The sequence below is a fragment of the Ursus arctos genome, unplaced genomic scaffold (assembly GCF_023065955.2).
Source record: "Ursus arctos isolate Adak ecotype North America unplaced genomic scaffold, UrsArc2.0 scaffold_8, whole genome shotgun sequence".
Lineage (NCBI taxonomy): Eukaryota > Metazoa > Chordata > Mammalia > Carnivora > Ursidae > Ursus > Ursus arctos.
The window spans coordinates 47,343,570-47,362,897 of NW_026623100.1; the positions used below are offsets into that span (position 1 = coordinate 47,343,570).

A 19,328-nucleotide genomic window follows, 5' to 3' on the forward strand; every position below is an offset into this window, starting at 1 on the left:
TTATTTATTTATTTATTTATTTATTTATTTATTTATAAGATTTTACTTACTAATTGATGAGAGACAGAGAGAGGTGGAGGCAGAGGCAGAGGGAGAAGCAGGCTCCCTGTAGAGAAGGGAGCCCAATGCGGGACTCGATTCCAGGACTCTGGGATCACGATCTGAGCTGAAGGCAGATTCTCAACTGACTGAGCCACCCAGGTGCCCCTCTTTTTATTTTTAAATTATTTTTTTTTATTTTTTAATTTAAGTAATCTCTATACCCAACATGGGGCTTGAACTCATGACCCTGAAATCAAGAGTCATATGCTCTTCCGACTGAGCCAGCCAGATGCCCCTGGTTCTGCAAAGTTCTATTTGTCTTTTGTCTGCCCCTGCCCTTTTGGGATTTAGCAGGGCCCCCGGGTCTCAGCTGAGGGGGCAAGCATCTCTCCCCATGTCTCGTGGCTGGGCCCAGTCAGTGTCACAGGACAGGGCCTATGGCCCTCCTTCCCCTGCATGTACAATGGGCCTCTTTGTCTTTAGACTTCCCTCCTCCCCGCCAGGTTCCACTTCATTGTCACTCTTTCCTCTGTCTTGGTTTGGGGAAAGTGTTCTTGCCATCTCTGTCCCTGTTTCTCCCATGGGCTTTCCAGTATTGAAAACAATCTGTTTTGGGGAGGGAGTGTAGAAGGGACAGGGTTGGGAGACAGGATTTGGGACTCCTGGCAAGTCAAGTTCTGGAATCATACTCTGAAAACCAGGGAGGAAAAAAAAAAAAAGCACAGAAAAGCCCTCAGGGCAGTCTTTGTCCTATGTCCTTTTATGTCAGACCTCGGCCATCCTCTCTCCTCAGATCATTCCTGGACTCAAAGTTCACAGAACTGGGGTGAAACCTCTTCCTTGGGATCTAGATTGCCCAAGGTGGGAATGTGGGCTGTACTCACAAGGGCTCAACCCAAGGAAGGGCGCCCTCAACCCCCTTCCTCAAGAGGGGCCACAGTTGAGATGGTGGGGTTGGCGTGGGGTGGGGTGGAGAATAGGTGTCTCTGACTCCCCTGCAGCGTTGAGAGGAGAGGAGGAGAATGGGTAGATTCAGCTCAGGAAGGCTCTGGAGGGGTGGCTTGGCCCATCCTCCCTCCCCTTGAGGAGCAGGGTCATATGAGGGCCGGGCTGCAGCTGCCCTTCTGGTGAAGAGGGAAGTGCAGGAAAGCCAGAGCTAGCACCTTCTCCCTGGGGGTCTGTTTTCTTTTTGGATTGGGGTGAAATTCACACAACATACATTGTATAAGTGTACATACAATTGTAACAGACAGTGGTACCATCTTGAAATATACAATTCAGCGGCAGGTAGTGCATTCACGATGTTGATTGTGAATAACGTTTCTTTCGTTTCAAAACTTTTCGGGGAGTCGGGTTTTGGTTACCGGTGAATGCACTCACCCAGGTGGCAAAGTCCCGGCCTGGCTGGCTGTTCAAGCCGTCTCTAGCACCGTGCCCAACGTTGGCACGGATACAGATGCTCGTGGAACGAGCGATACCTCCGCTCCAGAGCCCACTCCACCGTGTCCGTGTCACAGATTGGGCCCCCCCGACGTGTGGCCAGCGTGCCGTGCGAGCGCCAGGCTGCTCAGGCGTGAGGCCCCCAGTTCCGGAGGCTGGGGGAGCCGTGCGATCTGGGTCGGGTGCGGGCAGCTTTCGCTTTGCCTCGGGCCGGTCAGGGCTCCGGGCAGGCGCGCCCCCCGCCCCCGCCGCCGCGGCCCCGCCCCTCCGCTTCCTCCCGGGTATCTGGCACCGCGGCCGCGGGGCGACAGAGGAGCCCGAGCTGGCGAGGCGGCGGCAGCAACTATGGTGAGGGCCCGGGCGGGGCGGAGCCGGCCGGGCTGGGGGCAGAGGGCGACGTGGGGGTGCGCGGCCGGAGTCTGAAGTCCGAGGGCGGGGGTGTCCTCCGGGACCCGCGCCTGTGCCTCCCCGGTGAGGTGGCCGCGGCCAGGAGCCGGATGGGGGCCGGAGCCTCCACTGGGGGCGCGCAGGCCGGGGAGGGAAAGTTTGGCCCCTGCGCGCAGTGTGCATGACTCCGGCTTCCCCCTTCCCTGAGCCAAGTGGTTAGGAGCCCCGACTTCGGGCTTCGGAGTCAGACTCCGGGGTGAGATCCTGGTGGTGGCCACTTGCTGGCTCCGTGACCCCGGGCCAGTCACTTAACCTTCCTGAGCCTTCTTTTCCGCATCTGTGAAGTGGGGTCAGTGATACCTGCCTTACCGGGTCCTTACGAGGTTAAGGGAGATACAATGGCAGAGCCCCGCCTGGCGATCAGAACCTGCTCCCGAGGAGTGGTGATGACCTCTTCAGCCCTTCCTGGAGATGTGAGAAGCCGAGTGTGGCCCGGGAGTTGGAAACCTGAGCAGACGGGGTGGTAGAGGCCCTGCCAGCTCCATGGCAGGGTACTGGAGGGCACACTCCTTCCCCTGGGGAAAGATAAAGGGAAATGTTTACCATAAAAGTTCCCCTGAAGTTATCAGACTATGGCACAGTCCTGGCTCTCTCCTAACCCCTACCCAGGGACACATTCTTGAGGTGAGTCATCCCCCACTCCTGCTGCAGACTCTGGCCTGTGTCCCCACTTGCCATCTCCAAGGCAAACGTGTTAGGAACAGGTGGTGCCAGTAGCTTTCCTCCATCCCCTCGACTCTTGCGAAGATGGGCCGTGCAGGAAGCAGGCTTGGTGCTTTAAGCTTCTGCATGGGGAAGCTGGCAGAGGTGTGATGGATGGGGCCTGGCTGGGGGTCATGATGCCTGGATGGCCTCATCTCTAGGGAACCAGAGGCAGGAAGGGGAAGCGGGGCAGGAAGGTTGCACTGAGCTCTAAGGCCACGCCAGGAAACTGAGGGAAGCTCCAAATATGGGACAAAGCTTGGAGACCTCTTCCCAGCATGCAGGGCAAGGGATCAGGCAGGGCTAGGGGTGGGCTTCTAGTCGGCCTTGAGCATTTGGGGAGAAGAGGAAACTCCTGAAATGAAGGCTGAGGCCAGGATAATTTATTAGGTGGGGGGCATTATGGGGGAGTACTGGAAAACTCTGGTACTCTCACAGGGTAATCGGAGGCCAACAGTGGATCAGAGCCTGGGGTGGGGGGTACATGGATCTTTCTCCCCTCCTGGCCCTAGCCCCATCCCTCTGTTTCTTTCACACCTGCCCCTTTCTCTGGCCCCAGCTCTTTCCCTTTCTTCTTCCCACCCTCTTCCCTGCCTGGTCTTTCTGCCTCGTCCTCTCCTCTGATTCATTCAGTCAACAAGCATTTCTTGGTCATTTCCTCTGTGCCAGATGTGGTGACAGGTATAGGGGAGAGAGCAGGAACAAATAGTGATAGGAAAGATGAAACCTGAATGGGTAAAGGCTTGAAGTCATTCATCCTATAGATGGTCCTCTCTCATGCACTGTCCAGTGAATGTGGGTTTTGAGCCATGGGCTTCCCTCATATGCACACAAGTTGACTTGGCAGCATTAAAAGGTCTGGGGAGTCATTAGCCAGCCAGCTAAAGTATTTGACCCCCTCTTTACCTGCATTCACTTTAGCACCGTGGTTAAGATTGTGATTCTTGGAGTCTACATTGGTTCCACACCAGATCGTCTACTTACTGGCTGTATGACCTTGGACAGATGATTTAACCCCTCCCTCTGAGCCTCAGTTTCTTATAAAACTGGGATAATAGCATGCCTTCAATGGATTGTTGCCAGGATTAAATAAGATCAGGAGAACAAACAGCGGGGAGCACGGTGCTTAGCTCAGAGATGCGCCCGGTGAATGGTGGCTGTTTGCACTGTCAAGACGTAAAACCTTCTCAACAACCTGCAGTGCCTGGTGGACATAAACCCAATGCAGGTTATTAAAGGCCCAGGTGATGTTCTATATTTAGGTTAGAGAAAAGTAAGTGCATACGTTTGCAAATAAGGAAGAGCTTGCTAGGTTTTGTATTTTGTAAAATTATCTAAGAGGTTTTATTGACCACAGGTATTGTATAGTTCTTGAGATCTGACTGCTAAAAAAAAAAAAAAATCAGTGAGGGAAACTTGGGCTCCATCCATAATAATAGCTATTATTTATTGAGCATTTAGTATGTGTCAAGTATTGTGATAAGCACTTTGTTCATAATATGTCACATGTGTTAGCTAATATGGTAGATATCATTCTTGTTGCCACTTTACAGATGAGGAAGTGGAGGGTCAGAAAGATTGTGTGGTGGGTGAGGGGCAGAGGCAAGATGTGAGGGAACCCAGGGCTGCAATGCAGAGCCCTGGCCATTAGCTCTGAGCTCAGGTGAATGCTGACCTAGGACGGAGCTGATACACCCCTTCGCTGCACCCCCCCCCCCCCCCCCCCCCCGTCCTCTGACTAGGACAATGGTGACAGCTGGAATAGGCTGTCTTTGGCACTCGCCAAGAGAGAGGAGAAACAGGAGAGTTAGGACAGGGAGGTTTGGAGAGCTTTGTTTTCAGAGGAACCAAGGGTATGTGGCCTGGAAACACCTGAGATATTTGAGGGTTGTAGGAGGAATATTCTGTAGAGAGGGTAGCGGTCTGTGGAGAACATTTCCTGTGTAACTGCCACCCCCTGTCTGCCAACCACGCTGCTGCTCCCCCGCTCCACCGCACACCCTCAGCCCTGCAGACCCCGGGCAGGGCTGGGAAGTACCCCTCTCACCCACCCTTCCTCTCTATGCTCTTGCTCCCCACGAGCCTGGCAACTCCTCACACCCTTGCTGGTGGCATGTCTCCATCCCTCTGGCTGGGCCCCCAGCCTGGAGTTTTCTCACAGCCATCCATACCAGTCTACCACGAATAGAGAAATAATTCTCCTCCCCCTCCTCCTCCTCCTCCTCCTCCTTCTTCTTCTTCTTTTTAAGAGTTTATTTATTTATTTGACACAGGAGAGAGAGAGAGCACAAGCAGGGGGAGCAGCAGGCAGAGGGAGAAGCAGACGCCCGTTGGAGCAGGGAAATCATGACCTGAGCCGAAGGCAGACGCCTAACCGACTGAGCCACCCAGGCGCCTCTAGAGAAATTATTCTGAAGCCCCCCCTCTGGTGTCCCCCGTCGGCTCAGAAGTCGATACTAGGTCTTATTCCAGTCTTCCATCCAAGCGAGTGTCCTCTTCTGGACTTTCACTGTGTGTGTTCTCTGGCCCCACCCTGCCCCTCCGCCCTCACCCTCTGCCTGGTCTGTCTCTGCCGGAATGCCCCAGCTCCACCCCATCCTGCAAGGGCTCATCCATCCGGGCCACCTCAGCACACAGGAATCCGCTCTCTGAGGGGGGCTCCAGCACTCGGTGTTTTACCTCACAGCACAACCCTCCACTCTTGCCTAATGGTGTCACGTATGTCTCTTTCCCCCGCCTATAGTGAGCTTCTTAAGAATGGGCACAATTCATTCAGAAATGTTTGTCCCGGTGTCCAGTGTGTGCCAGGCACTATGCTGAGTTCACCACGTCTGGCGGGAGTGTGGCCCTTGTCCCCTGGTCCCTTACCTCCGTCCACATCCTGTAGTTCTTGATTTCTCTCCATGCCACCAGAGACCTGTGCATATAGTGTCCTTTGCCCTCTGGTTCGGGGAGGGCCCAGGAGGGCCAGGGAGTTAAGCCTGAGGCCTCTGTGTCCCCTGGAGCAAATGCGTTCATTTCGGCCTGGTCCCACCTCCGCGCGGGACAGGCCTGGCTTCGCAGTGGGAAGCACAGCCAGCTCTCCTGGAGAATGGGACCCAAGGCCATCCCATGTTGGAGCGTCAGAGAACAATAGCTGGAGTTTTCATAGTGGGAAAAATAACATTCAGCATGCCAGCAACCTCTAGCCGTGACTGTCGTTTTGAATCTTTGCCCATTCTCAGGGTTTGGCCTTGGACTATTGTGAAGGTGGGGATGCCTGGGGCTGTGTTGAACATGGGCTATCGTAGTAGAAAGAGTAGTGGTGATGATGGCTGACTGAGGAAAAGGTACAGATGAGAGCAGCCTCCCTGCTCTCTGCATTATTGCTCCTTGGTCCCCAGTCACTGCTCCCCGAGCCTGTGAGTGCACCCCTCTGGCATGGTTTGCCTGCCCCCTCTCCAAGCAGGTTGCTTTTCTAGCTCATGGGTAAATATTGACCTACTTGGGTTTCAGATGCCTGCCCCTCGAAACTCCTGCTGGGCTGGATAAACACGCTGGGATAACATCTCTTGAAAATAAGAGTTGCTTTTGGAGAGGCTATAATGTGACGGACCCACTCACTGAGTCCTTGTAATGGGCAGCACTGTGCTGGGCACCCTCCCGCCCCCCCCCCCTCACCACCGGGTCGGGAGCACACAAAGGTAGCCCCTCCCCCTGGGGCTTGTGGTCCAGTTGGGGAGATAGGACTCAGATACTGGGAATGCTTGGAGGCTGTGTGCAAGGCAGCTGCAAGGATCCTGAATGTGAATTCTTGCCTGAGTAGGAGTGGTCCTCTGTGACCACCAGATCCTTCCCCTTTCTCTGGTTTTAAGTGGAATTCAGTCAAGTGCCAAAATGTCTGCTGCAGACAATGCGCAATGTGGTCTGGCAGGAAGGGGAGCTTGGCCAGTGCTCTGTGGGAAGGAGATGAGAACAGGGATGGGCTTCGGGGGACTAGGCTGGGAGGAGGGAGCTGCTGTGGTTTGTGAATCTGCTCCTTGACCTGTCCCTGGACCTGCTCCTGGACTTCAGCTCTCACTGGGGCCTCCTGCCCTGGGTGTCTCTCAGTTGCATGTGTCCAAAGCCTAGTCCCTTTCTTGCTTGTAAAGCATATTCTCTTCCTCCCCCCTGTTCTCTCAGCACTACCCCCCCACCACGCTTGGATCCTGCACCTCCCTTCTTAGCCCTCTGAAATGAGCTGGGTTCTTTTGTCACGTGTGTTTGCTGCTTGAGCTGAGAGGTCTAAGACTTGGTCTTGTCTCTGTGACTCGGACCCCAGTGAAGATCCTGGGTAGCTGGAAGGCTGAGGCCAGAGGCCAAGGAGGCTGAGGTTTCCAGGCAGACAGGGAATCAATTTTGAGCACTGATGTGGGAGCACGGTCATGCCAGGAGGCAGAACTGGCCCGACCAGTCAGAGGGAGGTCTGACCTTTTCAATTTGTTTCTGTGTGTGTGTGTCTGTGGGGTTAGGCAGAGGTTAGGATGTGTAGTGGTCCAAAATTACCTTTCTAGTTCTATGGGGTGGATCTCCTCCCTGTCTGGCTTCTAGCCATGTAGCTTGGTTCCCTGTTCTTTGCTGCTTCTTTAGGCCCCTGGGAAGCCATAGGGCCCATGCACATTGGGTAGAGGCCATCCTAGGGCAGGTGAGCAAAGTATCCGCTTTGTGGGAGTCTGAGATCCTGGGAAGTTTCCATCCTGGGGCATCGTAGAGGAAGCTGAGATGCTGTAGCCAAGACTGACCTAGGACCTGCTTTGATGGGCAAGGAGAGGAACCTGTGAGATCTGAGCAAGCCAGACACACTCAGGAGACTGGCCCTTCACTCTATACATATCATACCCTTACCTGAAAGATGCTATTCCCCCTCCCCATATACCCCTCACACACTCAGTGGGGGCAAGGAGGCTGCTAGGTCTCAGGATCGGATGACGGCCGGCTGGGGGCCTCATGCAGTTCTGACCTTGGGCTTGGTGCCCAGGCAGGGACAGAGTTGGAACGGTGCCAGCGGCAGGCGGACGAGGTGACAGAAATCATGCTCGACAACTTCGGCAAGGTCCTGGAGCGCGATGGGAAACTGACAGAGCTGGAGCAGCGTTCGGACCAACTGCTGGACATGGTGTGAGGCTGGGGAAGCAGGGATGGGGTGGGAGAGGCCAGGGGGGAGTCCTCAGAGAGAGTTCTCAGGCTGTTCTCAGAGTCTCCAGGCCCTTGGTGGGGCCTGAGGCTTGCCTGAGGGCCAGCGTGGGGCCCACAGGTTTGTTGAGGTGCCTGTAGCCTAGATAAGCTCCAGGTAGGCCTCATGAAGTAAAAAGTCCTTGGGTCGAAGCTGTGGACCTTCCTAAAGGTTGAGGGCTGGTATTATTAACTGGGCCTGAGCCTGTAGGGGTGTGAGTCAAGGGCTACACCAGTGTCTGAGACCAGGAGTGAGGCTGGGAGGGCCCAGGCGGGCTATGTGGAGAAGGAGAGCAGACAGGCTGGGAAGATGCAGGAGATTAGGCCTTGCTGGGGGGGGAGGGTTGGGAGAACCTGGCCCTGGGGCTCCAGGGAAACCACTAACTCCCACCCTGTGTCTGGGGATGTCCACAGAGCTCAGCCTTCAGCAAGACAACCAAGACCCTGGCTCAGAAGAAGCGCTGGGAGAACATGCGTTGCCGGATCTACTTGGGGCTGGTGGTGGGCGCTGTCCTACTCATCCTTCTGATTGTGCTGCTGGCCATCTTTCTCCCACAGAGCAGTGGGGGCAGCAGTGCCCCACAGGCCGAGGGTGCTGCCTCAGGGTCTAGGAACTGACCCAGCTGGGCCTGGAGGAGAGGCCAAGTGGCCGCACTGGCTGGTCCTGGTCTCCAGAGAACCCTGGCATTTGCTTCCATCTGAGCCACCCGACTGAGCACTGAAGAGCGACCCTGATGTGTGCACCTTTGCATCTCCTATCACGCCACAGACTGGCCCTTGAGGGCAGCCTGCTGCACTGGCCAGGGCAGGCCAGCCCCACCTGGAGATCAGTAAAAGCTGCTGTTTGGTTAAAAGCTGGTGTGTGTGCGTATGTGTGTGTCTGTGTGTGCGTGCGCGTGCGTGTGTGTGTGTGTGTGTGTGTGTGTGTGTGTGTGTGTGTGAAGCTCTCCAAGTTGGTTCATCCTGCTCTGCCTCCACTCCTGGGGGTTGCTTAAAAAGTCGGTAGAAGGACTTCACCCCTGGGAAGTGGCCCCTTTCCTCTTCCTTCTGTATTTGATCCAACCCTACCCAGACAGATCCTGGGGTACAGGTGCAAAGACAGAGTGACTCCCAAACCAGACCCTTCAACCAGGGCCCTCTGAGCCTATTTCCCTCAGAATGAACTCTATTCTTTTTCTGATGTCTTGAGGATGCTCAGAACAGGACTCCAGAAGAGGAAAGCACCTTAAAGCTGTTTCTATCTCACAAGGCTCTAATTTTTTTTTTTTAAGATTTTATTTATTTATTTGAGGGAGAGCGAAAGAGTGACAGAGCAAGCGCAAGCAGGGGGGAGGGGCAGAGGGAGAAGGAGAAGCAGGCTCCCCGCTGAGCAGGGAGCCCAATGCAGGACTCAATCCTACGACCCTGGGATCATGACTTGAGCTGAAGGCAGACGCTTAACCATGACTGAGCCACCCAGGTGTCCCAAGGCTCTCATTTTTGAATAGACTTTTCTCTCTCTGAACACTCTGTCCTCAATTTCTCTCCTATGTTCTTCCTCAAGCTTTACACCTGAGTACAGATGAGGCCGATAGCAGTGAAAATGGGAAAGGCTTCTTCGGTGCTGTAATGTACCGTCACAAAAGACAGCCTAGAGTTTGCCCTGTAGGAAAGAATTTGGCCTTTTCAAAGCTCCAGGGCCACACAGGGCTAAGCTGGCAGGGCCTCAGGGTCACAGGAAAGATGATTGGGTAGAGGCCTCGGAAGAAGGAAAGAAAGCCCTACCAGGCCTGTGGAATCTGGGCAGTCTCTGCCTGGCCTACTTGACTGCACCTCAAACTCAAGTGTGGGTGGAAGCGGAATTCAGGGTCAAGTGTGTAACCGAAGCAGCTCCTTGTTAGGTAAAGTGGGGCTACTGACAGAGAAACAAGAACAAAGCTGAGAGTTGTGTGCAGCTTTACCTCTCACAGAGCTTGTTACTTCTACTGGGCTCATTACCCTCTTCTTTTCAGAAAGATGGAGAAAAAAACTTGGCCCTGTAGTTGGTCAGCAACACCACTAAAAGTCCATGTGAATTTGGGCAAGCCACTTCTGAGACTTGGGTTTTACATACGTAAAAAGGGACATACTTAACTCCCAGAACAATTGTGAGGATTATTTATATTGTGTGTAAAACATCCATCCATGTAATGGTTCTAGATGCCAAATAAATGGTAGCTATCATCCAAATCATTTAGTGCAGTTCTCAACCCTGCCTCACATTAGAATCACATGTAGAACTTCTAAAAATACCACCCCCAGGCCTAGATCAGTGAGTACCAGAGCTAAGATTTAGATCCAAGTCTGAGGAATTCCTGGGCACCACACGTTAGCCACTGGCCTACACAGCTTCCTGATGGGGCCTAGATCAGTTAAATCACTCTGAGGGTAAGTATCTGACACAGGGTTATTTTCCCCTAAAGCTGCAACCCCTCGTTCTCTCTCCAGGATAGTCATGGGTAGTCAGGGATGCAAACTCCTTATTGAATTCAAGCCACTAATTTCACAGAAGCTAGGGGGACAGGCTACGCAATGGGCTGAAGGTCACACACGTAGTTCCATGTGCGGGTCAGGCCCCAGATTCCCCAGCAGGGAGCTTCCCTCTCTCGGTGGGGGAGTTTTGCCCCACCCTTTATTGTGCCTAACACAGAAGAGATGAGCAGGAAATTTTTGTTTTGCGGGTCAGAGGGGAATCAAGAGCCAACTCCTGAACCCCCTGGAGCGCAGCAGGTGCAGAAGTACCCGGCGGGCACGGGGCAGAGCAGCGGGAAACGCCGTGACTCTAGGTTCGCAGTACCCTGAGCCCCTACGCCAGCACCTCGCTCTCTGGAGGGCCTCTCGCACCTGCACGTCCTAGGCCCTCTGAGCCACATAACGGACTGACACGACCCCTACAGCCCCCACACCTGGCTTTCCAGGGCGCTGTGGACGGAAACCACACCTCACTCCCAGATCGCCTACCCTAGGCTCGGAGTCCAAAACAGATGTTTTTCTGACCGGCCCCAACCCCTGCCATTGGCTTTAGCCTTTGGTCACCTGATTTATTCGAGCCAACGAGAGGCAGCAGAATTAATACTTCCGCTTCCAATACCCCTAACGAGCCTCTGTGCCCGCCTTCCGGGTGCTCTGATTGGTCTTCCTCTCTTAGGCCCGCAGCTTACTGGCCAGCGTCGCGGGGCCTCAGTCCAGCGGAGTGCGAGGGCTGTGTCAGAGAGCCCGGCTGCCATGGCGTCCTATTTCGATGAACACGACTGTGAGCCGTTGGATTCTGAGCAGGAAGCCCGAACCAATATGCTGCTGGAGCTCGCAAGGTGGGCGCGGGGTGGTGGGAGGTGGGGGCCCAGGTGGCAGGTTTCTAGGCTGGGGCTGGCTGGAGAAGGTGGATTATATGGGCCAGAGATTCTGGGGAGGACGGATGAATAATCTGGAGAGTTTATGGCCATACCACCCTGAACGGGCCAGATCTCGTCTGAATAATCTGGAGAGTCAGTCCAGAGACGAGATTCGAGGAAGGTCAATAATTTGGATCATCCGTGGTTGGGCGGGGCAAGGGGATTGTGGGAAAGACTGGAGCTGGCGAATAGGGGGGAGTCCCCAGCGGGAGGGCACCCCGTTCTGGCAGGTACGGGAGAAGACGAGTTGTGGGGTCAGGGGAGGGGCCTTGTGGGTGTGAATAGGGACATTCGTTAGGAACAAGCACGGAAGTCAGTACTGCCACTTCGAATCTGGCTTTACCAGGTCATTTCTACATGGCCTAAGTAACTTCTCTGGGCCTGTTGCCTCACTTGTAAAATGGGACTAAACAGCTTGCATGCTTGGGGTTGTCTTATAGCAACTGTAAACCATTTCCCACTGTGCTTTTTATCTACTTTTGCAGGGTAGCTGTTAGTACCAGCTGTTCAGGGTATTTATCTGTTAATGTCTAGTGGATCGTGGGGGGCAAAGAAAAAGTATGGTTTTCTTTGGTTCTGAACATGGTCGTTCTTCCAGGTCACTTTTCAACAGGATGGACTTTGAAGACTTGGGGTTGGTAGTAGATTGGGATCACCACTTGCCTCCACCTGCTGCCAAGACTGTGGTTGAGAACCTTCCCAGGACAGTCATCAGGGGCTCTCAGGCTGGTAAGAACACTAGTTCTTTCTGCTGTTTGGGGCAGGCTTGCCAGACCCACCACCTCCCAAGCTAGAGTGGTCTAGCCCTTCAATTTTCCAGGTCAGGTTGGGGCAAGAATGTCCTTCAGGAGTGGGAGCCGGGAGGTAGGGCCTGTAGCAGCTCTCCTGATTAGCACTCCCTCCTAAAGAGCTCAAGTGCCCCGTGTGTCTTTTGGAATTTGAGGAGGAGGAGACTGCCATTGAGATGCCTTGCCATCATCTCTTCCATTCCAACTGCATTCTACCCTGGCTAAGCAAGGTACTGCTTCCTTTCTCTCAGCCCTCACCCTGCCCTGGGCCCAGTTCTCAAGCCTCTTTCTGTTTATGGACTTTTATGGGATCAGAGAAGGGAGAGGGGTAGAGGTGGGAACTGGGAGCAGGGGACAGATACTAGGTTATGAAGACCTGACCTGGGCCGGAACACTGCCCTCCTTTTCTCAGACAAATTCCTGCCCCCTTTGCCGCCATGAGCTGCCCACTGATGATGACACTTATGAGGAGCACCGACGAGATAAGGTAGGGGCTGGTGGTAAGTGGAGAGGTCGGGTGGTAATGGGGACCCCCCGAGTCCCTGTCCTTAGCGTTCTCATTCCCTATGTTAGCAGGCCTGGGTAGGCCTCAGGGTCGCTGGCTCTGGTCATCTTCCTGGTGACTTTCGCAAGGGACAAGAGCCCTGGCAGTGTACATGCTAGGGGCCTGAAAACAGTGATAGGCAGCCCCGTGATAGCTGTCCCATCGCTCCACCCACAGGCCTTCAGGTATGGCCCATGCCCAGTGTGCCCTCTTTCCTTCAGGCTCGCAAGCAGCAGCAAAAGCACCGACTTGAGAATCTCCACGGAGCCATGTACACATGAGGTGCCCGGGGCTGAGCACCTGTCCTCCACAACATCTTCCTCTCGCACCTCAATCCTCATTAAAGATTTCTTTACCCACCCTGCACTGCATTGCTCACAGGCCTGGGCAGGGTCTCTGCACCCTCCATAAGGTCCCTACTGCTATTAGGGAAGGTGGGCCTAAACCACAGAAAGCACCAGACTGTTTGTCCCTTCCTGCCATGCCTTTTGGCCTGAGAGCAGTGGAGCCCAGGTCAGGAACCTGGCCACTGGACCAGCCAGTGCTGGGGCCTATGTACTCATTGTTGGAAAGCAAAATATGTCAGGGTCTGGCATTCAATGGCTACTTACAGATGGTAAAGAAAAATTAGCCTACATCTCTCTCCCCTGCAATTTTTAGTCAACCTTGGAATCCCACAGGCTTTCTTTAGCTTCACCGTGAAAATTGCTTCTAGCATTTTAAAATTGCTCTATGGATGATCCCCCCTCCCCCCGCCTCATATCCCTTACTAAGGAAGCAAACTTCAAACCACACTCTGAGTGGGGGAAGGATCACGTCAGTTCTTCAGACTGTTGAAAGGCCTAGAGAGGGTTTCAAGCCCTTGAGGGGTATTTGGATAGCACCAGGCATCCTTTACTCTTGGCAGACCTACTGAAAGAGCATGGGGCACTCAGACTCTCCCTGAGGGCAGGGGTTTCCTCCCATCCTTCGCTTAGGGAAAGCTGTCCTGGCTTAGGCCCTCCCTTGATTCTTTAGAACAGACTACAAACATGCAAATTAGAATTCTTTTAATAGATTAAAAAAAAAAAAGTACTAAAATACCCATGTGGTTCTGCTGTATTATTTGCCCAAAAGAAAGTAAGGGGCAGAGTGAAGAATCCCAGTGCAGCTCAGTGGGCCCAAAAGTGGGCCTTCCCACAGACTAAGGAGTGCTCCCCACTCCACCCCCCGACTTCTGTCCCTCTTGCTATTCCCAGCCCCCAATTCCTGCAGCAGGAAACCCCAGTGGTGTGGCTTTGGCACTGGGGAGTAGAAGGCACCTGAAGGGCTGGCTGGGCGAGTGAGGATATGTGACCTTTAAACATAAAAACAACACTGCAGAGCCGGGGAGTAGCTTGTATGTGGCCCAGGCAGCTGCCAGGCCTGCTCCGCTACGGCACAGGTGGGTGTGGGATGGCCATTCCTCCAGCAGCAAGGAAGCCTATATCCCAGCAGAATACTTTCCCAAAATTGTTTTTGGTACAAAATAAATGCAAAGTTATGAGGTGGGGAGCTGCTGAGGCTGGGCCAGCCACCCTCCCCAGACCTCAGATCATGGCGATGCTTTCTGGAGCACAGTTGAGGTGAGTGGAGGTGCTACTGCTCCCGGAGGACTTGCAGGCCCGGCCAGGGGCAGGCTGCAGTGCAGCCACCAGTGTCTCTGAGGAGACTGCCCCAAACTCATAGCTGAAGGTGCCGTAGAAAATGAGGATGTCAATCACAAACACCCACTCGCACAGTGCTGCCCCGTGCTGCAGCTGAGAGCTCTCGTGCATAAAGAAGACAGCGCCTGGAATGGGGCTAAGGAAGTGTTCAGTAGGACACGTGGGAGCTGGTGACACTCTTATCTTCCCAGATCGTTAGCTAAGCTGGGGCAAAGAGCCAGGTCTTACCACCTGGGAGGGGAAGAAGGAAACTGCACTGGGCAGTATTTTCTGGATATATGTATGCCGGGCTCTCCCCCACCCTCCACCTCACCCCCACCCCCTGGGTCTTGGGTGGGGAAAGGCTGGGATAGAGCAGAAGTTCCTGGCTGCCCTGTCCTGGAAGGATACTGAGAATTAGGGTGACAAAGGCAATGGCTGCCAGTACAATCCGCAGGTAGGCCATAGCCAGGTCCTGGGGGGCAGTGGCCCCATGGTAGGAGAGGGCACAGTGCAGGCAGACGAAGAGCAGTCCAGCGGGGAAGGCCACACCAGTTCCAATATAGTGCAGAGACTTCGCATGATCAACCTGGGCCCAGAGAAGGGCTGATCTGTGAAGCAGCCCTACCTCCACCACTCCTCTTCCCCCCTCTCTCCCCCTTCCCTCCCAGCCCCTCCTCTCCCCACCCTCAGCCTTGAAGGGGTATCTCTGCAACTGGGGTCAGCCTTCAGGGGACTGAGGGCACCTGCAGACAACCAGCCCCGTTAGTAAAAGTTCAAGAGGCAGGCAGGTGGGCACACCTGGAAGTTGCCGACTACCACGAGGCCCGCAGCATTGGTGCAGCCCGTGATGAGTGTCGTGGTGTTAACCCAGGAATGACGACTCTGCTCCAGGAGCTGCCCGTAGAGCAGCAGGCAGATCAGGACCACTGGGGGAAGAGAGCACAGGTGGGGCCGGCACTGGTGCCCTCCTCCCACCAACTCCCCACCCCCACCCGCGCCAGACACTCTGAGGGCTGAAAGGGAATGGAAGGGCAGGTAGTGAACTGGGTTTCCTCAGGCTCTGGCCAGCAGGGTGGCTGTGTGGGAGCCTTTGGCCCTCTTGCTTTAGAGAAGTGGCCGCTCTTGCTTTAGCCCTTGGTGGGGTGGGCTACACTGAACAAGGGTTTCCTGGGCCTTTCTGGGAGGGGGGGTAGGGGAGTGGGTTGGACTGGGCTGGCTAGGGGGGCTGAGGGCACAACTCACCCATGAAAGCACCCATGTTGCCAATGAGGCTGAAGAGGCAGCTCTCTGGGGGATATGTGCCACACTTGCTGGGGGTGGGGGGCAAGGACAGAGTGAGAGAGGGGCAGGAGCACTAGCACCCCCATTCTGGCCCATCTGTCTCTTGCTTTATCTGTGCTTGTTCCTTAGCAGGCAAGCCACTGATTTATGAGAAGTGCCAGTTGTGTATCACAAACAACCAGCCCCAGGCTGGGCCCTCCCCCAAAGCAGAGCTCATGTGTGTGATGGGTAAGGGAGTGCCCAGGATTGCTTGGCAGAGCCCGAGACTCCTTGGACTCCCTGAGATTGTCAAGGCCTGCAGCCAGTCTGGCTCCCCTTGAGCCAGAACTGGGTCTGGGCAATCAGGGCTTAAGCTTCAGTCCAGGTGCCTCCACTTCCTAGCTGTGTGACCTGGACGGATGACATACCGCAGTCTGTTTTCTTGCCTACGGTGAAAACAATAGCTGCCCCGGGGCTGGTAGGAGCCAATGGCGCTATGCATGTAGAGCATTCAGCACAGTGCCGGGCACATAGTGACTGGCACGGAGGACTGTTAGTAAGTAATCCCAATACACTCCTGATTCCTGAGACTGAGGGATAGGTCTTTGTCTGAGGGGCTTGGGTCTCCCTGACCTGCCCAGTTTCCAGGCTTTACCTGATGAGGGGGACATCGTCCAGGGTGCAGCAGGTCTTGGGGCCCCCTTGTTCAATGGGGTCAGGAGAGCAGGATTCGTTGTAGGACCTGGTAGGCAGGACAGAGAGTAGCCTGGGGAAAAGGGGTTCCCCCAGGTTCTCGGGCTGTAGCCTCAGGCCCTCTCAGAGACCACCCTACCAGACTTCCCTTCGCAGGGACAGAAGAGACCACTTCCCAGAACTGGCCTGAGACAGAAGCCAAAGGGTTGGAGGGATGGTGGGAAACAGGGAGATGGTCATGAAGCCATGCCTGGGGAGGGGCAGGTGTCAGATAAGAGCAGTGAGGCCCAGGGTCTCCGTCTGGCTGGCAGCTGCCCCGACCCAAGAGGGAAGAGAGATGAAGGGAGCTTTAGAGGGAGGCTGTCTGCAGAGTGCGCCATACCAGTTCTCCACAGGGCATGCGTGGCGGTTCATCACGGCCATGGCATACCTGCGGGAGCAGAACTGTCACCCCACACTCATGGCCCTCCCAGCCCAGCTTTCCCCCGTGGACTCTTTTTCTCTTGATTCTGGCCCCATTCAGCCTTTGTTCTTGCTGGGGACTCAAGTTGAGGTGGCTCTGAAGCTTGATACCACATGAGAACCCACAGCATGGCCCCAAGCTCGAGGACATCTGGAAGTGGCCCTGGCTAAAAGGTCTGTCAGGGTCACCCTACTGCACAGCAGTGATGCCAGCTTGTCCGAAGGGGCTGTGTGCCCAGGCACCAGGCCAGGCTTTGGAGATAGCTAGAGTGATCCTGGGTACCACTCTGGAGCCCCCACCAGGACGAGGGACTGTGTGTGTGCCACTGAACTCCTGTTGGGTCCTGGCTGGGCCCTAGCCCTCCTCAGCCTCTTCTCATTTTGTCCCTTACTTGTCCTCCCCCTCCCCTCTTTACTCACACAGTCCATAGGCCTGTGATGGAGAATGCTGACAAGCTGACAGGAAGGAGGATCCAGGCGGTCATGAGGGAGGGGAGCCAGGGTGGTGGTGGTGTGGGGGGAAGGACTAGAGGTAGGTGGGAAGGAGGGGGCCGGCCCAGCTACCTTAAGATACTTTGCCAAAACCATCAGCGGCCCAGGCCTGGTGGAGAGAGACAGGTCAAAGTCCAGGGTCCAGTGACTGGCCGAAGCCGGTGGGGGGAGAAGGTGGTCAACACCTGATTTGATTCACAGCGCCCGCATTTGGGGCTGAGCCCACGCCAGAACGTGGACACCTTCTGGTCTCCACCGTGGGTCTCCGAATGCCACCCGTGCGCCCCCGAATGCCACCCGTGCGCCCAGACACTCAGGCGGGGCCGTAACATCTGGGGAGGGAGTCCCGCTCCCACGCCGGAGGGCCCAGGCTGGGGGAGGGGCTGCAGTCAGGGCCGTCCAGTGGGCCGCGCCGAGGAGAGCCTGCGGGCGGGTGCGGGTTCCGGGGGAGCGGCGGCCACGCGCAGGCAACCACCTGACCGCGGGCGCCCCGGGGGTGAGGCGAGTTCGCGCAGGAAGCCCAGCCCGGCCCCCGCCCGCGTGGGCGCACGGAGCCCCCCGGGAGCCGGGGACGTGAGCCTCCCCATTGGATCCCCCGAGGGCCAGGGACACGAAGGGGCCCAGTACGCACCTCCCCGGAGCGCCCCGCCGCCGCCGCCGCGTCCTGCTCGGCCCCGCGTGGCGCCGTCTCTGGCTGCGGCCCTCGGAGCAGCCCTGGAAGGTTTAAAGGGCCGAGCGGCCCCGCCCCCGGCGCCCCAGCCGCGCCGCGCCGCCCGCCGGGACGTGGAGTCCGTGCCGCCCCGGCCCCCGCGCCGGCGCCGGGAAGGAGACTACAACTCCCGAGCCCCCGCGCCAGAGGTGCGGTGGAAGCGTGGGCGGTGCCTCGCCTTCGGGGGGGGGGCGGGCCTGAGCGCCGAGGGCTGTGGCGTGGGACTCGGGCGGAGGCTCCGACTGCGAGATGCCTATAGTCTCCCGTACCTTGTTTTTGCGCCGCTGTGATTGGCATCGCGCACAAGGCTGGAGGAAGCGTTTGCCGCTGGGCACATTTTTGCAGCCCCGACCGGTCGACAGTGAGAGTTGGGGGAACATCCCTCAAGGCGGTGCCCCGTGCCTGCTTCAGTCCTAGGGGAGTCGGGTCCGCAAAGAAGGGCGCACAAAGCCTTGGGGGTTAAGTTCAAGCGCCCTGGATTTGGCTTATGCTTCCCTCGGCTCAGCAAACTCTGGAGGAGAACGACTTACATCAGATACTTTTTATTTTCAAGGGTCCAAGTACACAGAATGTTGTCCAGAAGTCAGTGTCCAAAACATTTTTCCTGGCTGATGAACACTTACTTGAAACAAGGCCACAGAGACCAATGGATACCCATGGTCACACATGGCCAGGTATTGGTAAGCAAGAGAGAAGGGGCAGACTGGAGACCCAGAACAATTTGGGAAGAGGAAACAGGATAGTGTGGGAATAAATTCACCAAAATGTACAGGTGACTTCTTGGACCTTCTTTTCATGATAAAAAGGGTGTGAATACTTTTCACATATGAGAAGTGTGTTCAGCACTCTAAGAAGCCTGGCAGGTGCTAGCACCCCTGTGAGACAACACCAGAGCTGACGGATCATTACCTGAAGGGAACATGGGCCCAGGCTGCCAGAAGCAGGGGAAGCTTAGGTCTGGCAGCATTGGTGAGTCAAAGGTAATGTGCAGAAACAGGGGGCACTGTATTGTGAGGAAAAAATGGAGCAGATAAACTGCACAAGGGCTTGAAGGAGCAACCCTTTTTGGACCCAATGGAAGATAAAAATGGAAACTGGAAATCTGCTGGAGAGCCCTTTTCCCAATCGCATCAGGACACAGTTAAAGCAGGTTCAAGAAGTATGGCTGAGCAGGGGTGCCTGGGTGGCTCAGTCGGTTAAGCGTCTGCCTTCAGCTCAGGTCATCCCCACAGGTCCTGATGCTGAGATCCTGGGATTGTCCTTGCTCAGCAGGGGTGCCTGCTTCTCCCTGTCCCTTTCCCTGCTTGTTCTCTCTATTTCTGTCAAATAAAATCTCAAAAAAAAAATATGGCTGTGCAGAGTGATCACTGTACAATACCTGGCTGAATGGATCAGTGGGGTATAAAATCCAGTCCACTTTTTGCCGGTCATGCCCTGTGCCCAAGACACAGAAGTGTCGCTTTCTAATTCATAGAGAAGCAC

The 19,328-nt window shown here is 55.5% G+C and overlaps 3 protein-coding genes across 5 annotated transcripts; 2 read left to right on the top strand and 1 right to left on the bottom strand.

Annotated features, from left to right (window-relative positions):
• Window positions 1-1,727: 1,727 nt before the first annotated feature.
• VAMP5 (vesicle associated membrane protein 5) lies at window positions 1,728-10,029 on the top strand. Its single transcript, XM_026481595.4, has 3 exons — window positions 1,728-1,830; window positions 7,628-7,765; window positions 8,236-10,029. Exons 1-3 carry the CDS (start codon window positions 1,828-1,830, stop codon window positions 8,437-8,439), a joined length of 345 nt encoding a protein of 114 aa, XP_026337380.1. The 5' UTR covers window positions 1,728-1,827; the 3' UTR covers window positions 8,440-10,029.
• A 984-nt stretch (window positions 10,030-11,013) lies between these two features.
• Window positions 11,014-13,645, top strand: RNF181 (ring finger protein 181). 2 transcript variants are annotated; one of them, XM_026481607.4, is made up of 5 exons: window positions 11,015-11,150; window positions 11,830-11,960; window positions 12,140-12,249; window positions 12,432-12,506; window positions 12,785-13,645. In XM_026481607.4, the coding sequence occupies exons 1-5, from the start codon at window positions 11,065-11,067 to the stop codon at window positions 12,842-12,844; spliced, it is 462 nt and encodes a 153-aa protein (XP_026337392.1). In that variant the 5' UTR covers window positions 11,015-11,064; the 3' UTR covers window positions 12,845-13,645. The 2 variants fall into 2 exon arrangements, with proteins under 2 accessions (XP_057165180.1, XP_026337392.1); XM_057309197.1 differs by having other exon boundaries at window positions 11,014-11,150; window positions 12,432-13,645.
• TMEM150A (transmembrane protein 150A) lies at window positions 13,598-17,855 on the bottom strand. 2 transcript variants are annotated; one of them, XM_026481523.4, is made up of 8 exons: window positions 17,769-17,855; window positions 17,066-17,246; window positions 16,566-16,613; window positions 16,146-16,232; window positions 15,473-15,540; window positions 15,029-15,156; window positions 14,639-14,816; window positions 13,598-14,373 (listed from the first exon to the last, which is right to left on the bottom strand). In XM_026481523.4, exons 2-8 carry the CDS (start codon window positions 17,128-17,130, stop codon window positions 14,132-14,134), a joined length of 816 nt encoding a protein of 271 aa, XP_026337308.1. In that variant the 5' UTR covers window positions 17,131-17,246; window positions 17,769-17,855; the 3' UTR covers window positions 13,598-14,131. The 2 variants fall into 2 exon arrangements, with proteins under 2 accessions (XP_026337308.1, XP_026337343.1); XM_026481558.4 differs by having other exon boundaries at window positions 17,210-17,246; window positions 17,769-17,843.
• Between the last annotated feature and the right edge of the window lie 1,473 nt (window positions 17,856-19,328).

What these genes read in the sequence shown, in the direction of transcription:
- TMEM150A (XM_026481523.4), bottom strand. Translation starts at nt 17,130, where the DNA reads ATGACCGCCTGGATCCTCCTTCCTGTCAGCTTGTCAGCATTCTCCATC. An exon ending in GCATGCCCTGTGGAGAACTG is followed by an intron (nt 16,233 to 16,565) that starts GTATGGCGCACT and finishes CCTGCCTACCAG; the next exon opens with GTCCTACAACGAATCCTGCT. An exon ending in GACGATGTCCCCCTCATCAG is followed by an intron (nt 15,541 to 16,145) that starts GTAAAGCCTGGA and finishes CCCCACCCCCAG; the next exon opens with CAAGTGTGGCACATATCCCC.
- RNF181 (XM_057309197.1), top strand. Translation starts at nt 11,065, where the DNA reads ATGGCGTCCTATTTCGATGAACACGACTGTGAGCCGTTGGATTCTGAG. An exon ending in ATGCTGCTGGAGCTCGCAAG is followed by an intron (nt 11,151 to 11,829) that starts GTGGGCGCGGGG and finishes TCGTTCTTCCAG; the next exon opens with GTCACTTTTCAACAGGATGG. An exon ending in TTCTACCCTGGCTAAGCAAG is followed by an intron (nt 12,250 to 12,431) that starts GTACTGCTTCCT and finishes TCCTTTTCTCAG; the next exon opens with ACAAATTCCTGCCCCCTTTG.
- VAMP5 (XM_026481595.4), top strand. An exon ending in CGGACCAACTGCTGGACATG is followed by an intron (nt 7,766 to 8,235) that starts GTGTGAGGCTGG and finishes GGATGTCCACAG; the next exon opens with AGCTCAGCCTTCAGCAAGAC.